Consider the following 6,042-nt stretch of genomic DNA (forward strand, 5'->3'; position numbering starts at 1 on the left):
AGGTTGGGGCCAATTTTATCAAATCCCCTGAAAATAACAGCAAAAACTGGAAAATAAGCCTTGTAGATACACTACATAAAGGTAAAGATATACTAAAGAAAACTGACCCGTTTCTACGGATGATTGAATCATGCAGGCTTGTTTTATTTTTGAAAAGATTTTTGAAGAAGCTAAATTTCAACTTTGGGACGGGAAACTCGGGTCTGAGGAGGGAGGGCAAACCAAGGTCTATTGGTCATTTAACGAGCCCCCCCCCCCTTCTGCCCCATAGCAAATTACGGCCCTGTTTTACATATTTACTTATTAAAGAATTTTTTTATCATGAGCTGTTTCTCCTCTTCGCATCAGCTTATCTAAAAGAAGAAGTCAGAAGCATTTCGTATTTCTAATACTAAAGCAAGAAACTAGAAAAGGGAATCATAATATACGTTTAAGTTGTTTTACAAAATTTATTTTATAAAAATATTTTATATTATAAAAGTAAACTGCCCACAATTTTAAGATAAAAAAATTTGAACCAAACAAAAATTATTAACGACTCATAATTCGTAATTTTTATTATACAAATAGTAATATAAAGTGTTCTTGCATTTAATAAGTTGTCTATTATCTAAAGTTCTAAAGTTTATAATTTTTGAAATGCTAATTGACTAAAGATTGATATCCTGATCTTTGCAAATTAGCATGCAAATTCTCCGAAAGATATTTGGCCAATCTCCAAAGGAGCACCGAAGCGGGTTCCCAACTTGATGCAAAGAATGTCAGTAAGACACATTCTCATCTGCCTGCCTCCGTGGAGACTATCACAATAAGGCCGAAAAATTTAGAAGATCAATAGGTACACGTTTTGTAAATTTATGACATAAAAAGAAACATTTCCCAATTGGGTACATATTTTGGTAAAGAAATGCAAATTTTCAGTACTTCTTCTCAGCAATTTTTTTTTGAACGTCCAGGTTTTGCCATAGATGATGCAAGTAAAGGATTTTCCCCAAAATAAGGCATTTTAACAATTATTCTAAGCCGGCAAATCCTCCAGCTTTCACATATAGTCTATTTTTGGGAATGTTATACATGTATTTTTTTCGTTTTAATTATATTTGGTGTCAACTAGCCGTTTTGACGGAGGTTTAAAAAGCGTCTTTTGGACAAATAAAACAACTAGTGAAAAAAAACTTTATCTTTGAGAATTTGAAATAGACCAATTTTAGCTAAAAAATGACATGTTTTTGGATCCTCAGGGGACATATTTATGGTCCAAAAAGTTGACAAGCCTGTTTACAGATATTGCGCAGTTTTGGTAGTGTTGCGAGATCTGAATGAGAGGATTACACTTTCTCGAGATCAAAATTATCCTTTTTTCGACTGAATTATGCTACGCTTTTTGTTCTTTTTCCTAAATTTAACAAACAAGTTAATCAGTTATATATTGGGATTTAGTTGGATAACACACAATTCAAATTCTGTCTTATCGTAACTAAATAACAAAAAACAAGTCATTTCAAGTGAAAGTAAGGAGCAACATTAAAACTTAAAACTAACCAAAATTATTACGTATATGAGGGAGGTCACCCCTTTGTCAATACTTCGCTCTTTACGCTAAGGTTCGAATTTTGTCCCAATTTTTTAAGATTGGTTCCTGAATCACAGAGGCTGTTTAATTAGAATAGATATCTGTTTTAAAATTACTAAAAAAATTTAGAGTAAAGAGCGAAGTATTGACGAGGGAATGACCCCCTCCTTTACATAATAATTTTTGTTCGTTTTAAGCTTTAATTTTGCTCCTTACGTTGAGTTGAAAAAATGCTTTTTTTAATCAATTTCCGATCGCTTTTAAATAAGACCAGGAATTACAGCTCCCCTCGATGGATAATTCCCTCCCCTATGAAACATTCCTTCATGGGAAAGGTTCAGAGGGGGCCAGCTGCCCCCCAATGTATTTGGTCACTAAATAAGGCACTAGAAATTTTTATTTCCGATCAAATACGACCTATCGCGAGCTTTTATAATCCCGAGCTCGATATGATCACTCCCGGGTAAGAAAACTAACGAAAACAAATAATCTTTCTTCTGGTAAAAAAAAATGGAAAACTCCATATTTTTGTACATAGGAGCTTGAAACCTATCAAAGAGATTTCTCTGATATGCTGAATCTGATGCAGTGATTTTCATTGAGAGCACTTGATGTTTTGGAGGTGTTAGTAGTGGAGGGGTTCCAGTGCCGATCAGAGCCTAGCAATCAGATCCGATCAGGCCCTAGCAACCAGCAGGTACTATTGACTATTGATCTATTGGGCACATCTGGTTGTTATTTAATACTTTAGGGGATGCTATTATTCACCTATGCAAATTTTTTTAGGATGACGTCATTTTGCGTGCCAATGACACTTGTTTTGATAGAGCTTACGCAAGATTTGTTTTGGTCTACTTACCTCAGTATTGGAAAAGATTTCAGTGCGTCAATATTGTGAATATTGATTTTTGTTCATAGGATATATTTTAGAAATGAATACGTTTATTCCGTTGAAAGTTGAAGGTGCTAGCAGCAGTGTAATAAAACCAAAAGTACCCAATGTTGCAGTAGAAATTACAAGGGTTTGTCGGCTGACCCTTGAATGTCTTCAGGATAATTATTTTTAAGTCATGCCCTGGGCGCATATATGGTTCTCATGGAAGGAATGCTCGTATAAACTTCAGATAGGGGTTATTTGATTGGAAATTGAAAGTTCTAGCTCACTTTTTAGCGACAAAAGATATCGGAGGGTAACCAGCCCCCCCCCCCCCCACGGTCCTTTTTCCAAAATGCATCCAATAAAAATTTTTAGACAGCTTTTTTATTACAAGGTATGTCAAACCTATTCAGTTTTTCTCTACAAGAATATGAATTTTGGATGCTGCTTAAATTTTGGACAAAATTTTAAAATAGTTTTTAACAACATACACCCTACTGAGATTCTGGATATTTTAATTCAGTTTCACACTTCACTTTTTTGTTCCTAACACAATGTATCTATGCTATATTGACAACTTGGATGCACTTTGACTCTTTTGATTTAGTTCAATAGTAAGAGCAGAAGCATTAATAGTAGTAAAGTTTCAGTTTTTTATGCGCACTTTTAATGATTTAAAAATACAAGGCAGAATTTTTTACTCATTTATACGTAGAGCGTGAAGTAGTTGCTTCAATTACTTATTAATTATTAATTAATAAGAAATTAATGATTAATTTCCCAAGCTGAAAAATTACAGAAATTTCTGGAAATGAAAGACCTTAATGCATAGAAATTAGTCTAGATAAATTTGAACAGGAAGAATTATCACAAATAAGAATTGAGCTACTACCCCCTACAACCCGCAAAGCCACAAGCCTCGATTTTGTTATTGTATTATGTATTACAGGGTAATCATTATAATCTACGAAAAATAAAAACAAAAAAAAAATCATAACATAAAAATCCAAACTGGAAATGTAAAATCCTTATCTCCAAATATCAATCCCACCACTTTGGAACCTGCACAATGTCCATGGAATAACCAACGGCAGGATAATGCTTTATTAATAAAAAATTGTAGATGTCAGACAAAACTAAAAAAGAATATGGGCATTATTGTTAACATCACGTTATATACAAGGGCCATAGGAGAGGATATTTAGTACAAAGGACTTACTCTGTCTAGCAAAATATCAAAAAAGGAATGCTACACATAAAGGACACAATTCTATGAATGGCAAGAAAGACACCACATTGTTATTCTATGCTTTAAATATTGAAAAAGTTATCTTTCCTTTGAAACAGATGCATTTACTGTATGGACCGTGACTGGACCATGGTCTAAATTGTGCTTAAAAATTGTAGATGTCAGACAAAACTAAAACAGAATATGGTCATTATTATTAACAGCATTTTATATGCAAGGGCAAGACAGCCTCAGGTCGGGTCTATTTAAGACTTTCTCGAAATACGAGGCCCATCTTTCGTCCAGGTGTCGTCCGATACCCATTTTTCTTTCATTCTTTTCTTGAAGCCAAGTCTGGCCTTAGCGACGTCATGGTATGCACTTTTCCCTGAGGTCCATATGTTTTCAACACTAGATTCAGCTTCATCAAGCAGGTTTAACGCTTCAAATTTGTTATGTAGTGATATGCAGAAGCTTCTGCGGATATCACGATCTTTCAGCTTATTAGTGTCGAACTGTTTGTGTGTTGTGGCGTTGGTCTTGGTTTCTGAGCTTTCAGTTTAATTCTTACTTTGGCTATCAGCAAAATGTGATCTGAATTCTCGTCTGCTCCTTGAAATCCCCTCACGTCGAGCAGGCTACTTCTCCAGCGTCTTGATATGAGGAAATGATCGATTTGGTTTTTTGCCCGGCCGTCGGGGACACCCACGAGTACTTTTGAATCGTTTTATGTTCGAACATACTGCCGCCTATCACCAAGTCGTTGCTTAGGGCATAGTCAATTAGGAGTGCACCGTTTCCATTCATGTCTCTAATGCCATGCGGGCTCAGAACTTCATGGCAGTACTGATGATCTGCACCGACTTTAGCATTTAGATCGCCAACAACACAGATTATATCGTGCCTGGGAACGTCTTTGGTGACCGATTGTAGCATGTTGTAGAAAGAATCTTTTTCCTCATCATCAGCTTCATTGGTCGGAGCATAGCAGGCGATGATGGTAATTTTTGTATGATTAGATACGAAACAAGCTGTCACTATACAGTTAATAACTGTTTTCCCTTTCTCCGTTACTTTGAGTGCAAGTGGTGACATCGTAATTCCTACGCCAGCGTGGTGGACGGCAGGATGAATATTAAATGTCATAGAATACTCCGCACCGAATTCCTCCTATCCATGTTCAGTCCGCCTTTTTTCAGTGAGAACGAGTCTGTCGACGAGGCCTTATTTCATCTGTTCACTAACGGGTTCTGTCTTATATATCTTGTTCATCGTTCTCACAGTCTAAAACCTCCTCGTTATGGGTTGTGTTGGAGTCCACCATCGAGTCCGGGGGCCAGCGGAGGTCGTTATCTGGGGGGCGGTGATGCATCCGAAGCTGTTGTAGGCGTTTCAGTTGCAGGTGTTTTTCCACTGAGGGTTGCCCCTTGGGGTCCCGGGTGTGGGTTTCAAACCCACAGCCCAACCCTCCTCATTTAACGGACTTGGGACCGTCATGTTCCCCCCACCTCTGAGAGGCAAGGTTCCTTACATGGTTGAGTTAAAACTGGGAAGATGTTCTTTTTCTCTATATATATATATCCAAATTTAAGGCAAAAAGATCATCTTCAAGAAAAACAAGCATAATATAAAAACTAACTTACAAAAAATTTAAAACTAGCTTAAGGAATAAATAATTTTGACATCCAAAAAACGAAAACTTTCCAAACTGAAATCCTGTAAATTTTGTTGAAGTTGAAAAGAATATTGTTTTTTAAGCTTATCAGCATCGAAACAGAGAATTCCTGACCTATCCCTGTAGTTAGGCAGCTCAGGGCTATTGCCGCTTTCGAAATACTTTTGCTAAATTCTTTGGTGCGGTCTTTTTTCGAATACATGCGTTGCATGATTCCGTTTCTACGATCTTAGCTATTTTCGGTCTGATAAATACTGGAAACTTCTTTGTTACAATTCTTGGTCTCGTACATAGTGAGTTTGGCTTTGGGGTGTGTCTCATAGATCCTGTCTGTTTTTTCAACTGGTGTTCTTCTATAAACTGGCCTGGCTCCCGGCTCCGTTTTTCAAGTTCCAGCTCAATTAATAAAGGCCTCTTATTTCTCATACAAAACTGTTCCCACTCTTAAGGAACCACAGTTGGGCCTCTATCATAGTGTATGCAATTTGCCTTCTCTTTCTTGATTCCATTTCACGCAATATAGATCTCTCTCGTGTAACCATGTAACTTCCTGCTTGTGAAAGTCATCTACCCATTATAAGCTTTTTTAATCTCTTAATTACATTTGTTTCACAACTAAAATCTGTTATGTTGTTGCTTGATCAAAGTTACTTTCACAACTAGAAAGTATTGACGAATTCATTTCATTC

At 36.4% G+C, this 6,042-nt stretch overlaps 1 protein-coding gene across 1 annotated transcript in view; it reads right to left on the reverse strand.

The window, feature by feature from the left end:
* Positions 1-4,824, reverse strand: part of LOC148941924 (protein sidekick-like) — a 35,100-nt gene extending 30,276 nt beyond the window's left edge. The window contains exon 1 of the mRNA XM_089103182.1: positions 4,435-4,824. Coding sequence (XP_088959308.1) covers positions 4,435-4,824 — 390 coding nt within the window. The remainder of the gene's footprint in view (positions 1-4,434) is intronic.
* Between the last annotated feature and the right edge of the window lie 1,218 nt (positions 4,825-6,042).

The sequence above is a fragment of the Artemia sp. Qi Xiang Cuo genome, chromosome 17 (genome assembly GCF_049724085.1).
Source record: "Artemia sp. Qi Xiang Cuo chromosome 17, ASM4972408v1, whole genome shotgun sequence".
Lineage (NCBI taxonomy): Eukaryota > Metazoa > Arthropoda > Branchiopoda > Anostraca > Artemiidae > Artemia > Artemia sp. Qi Xiang Cuo.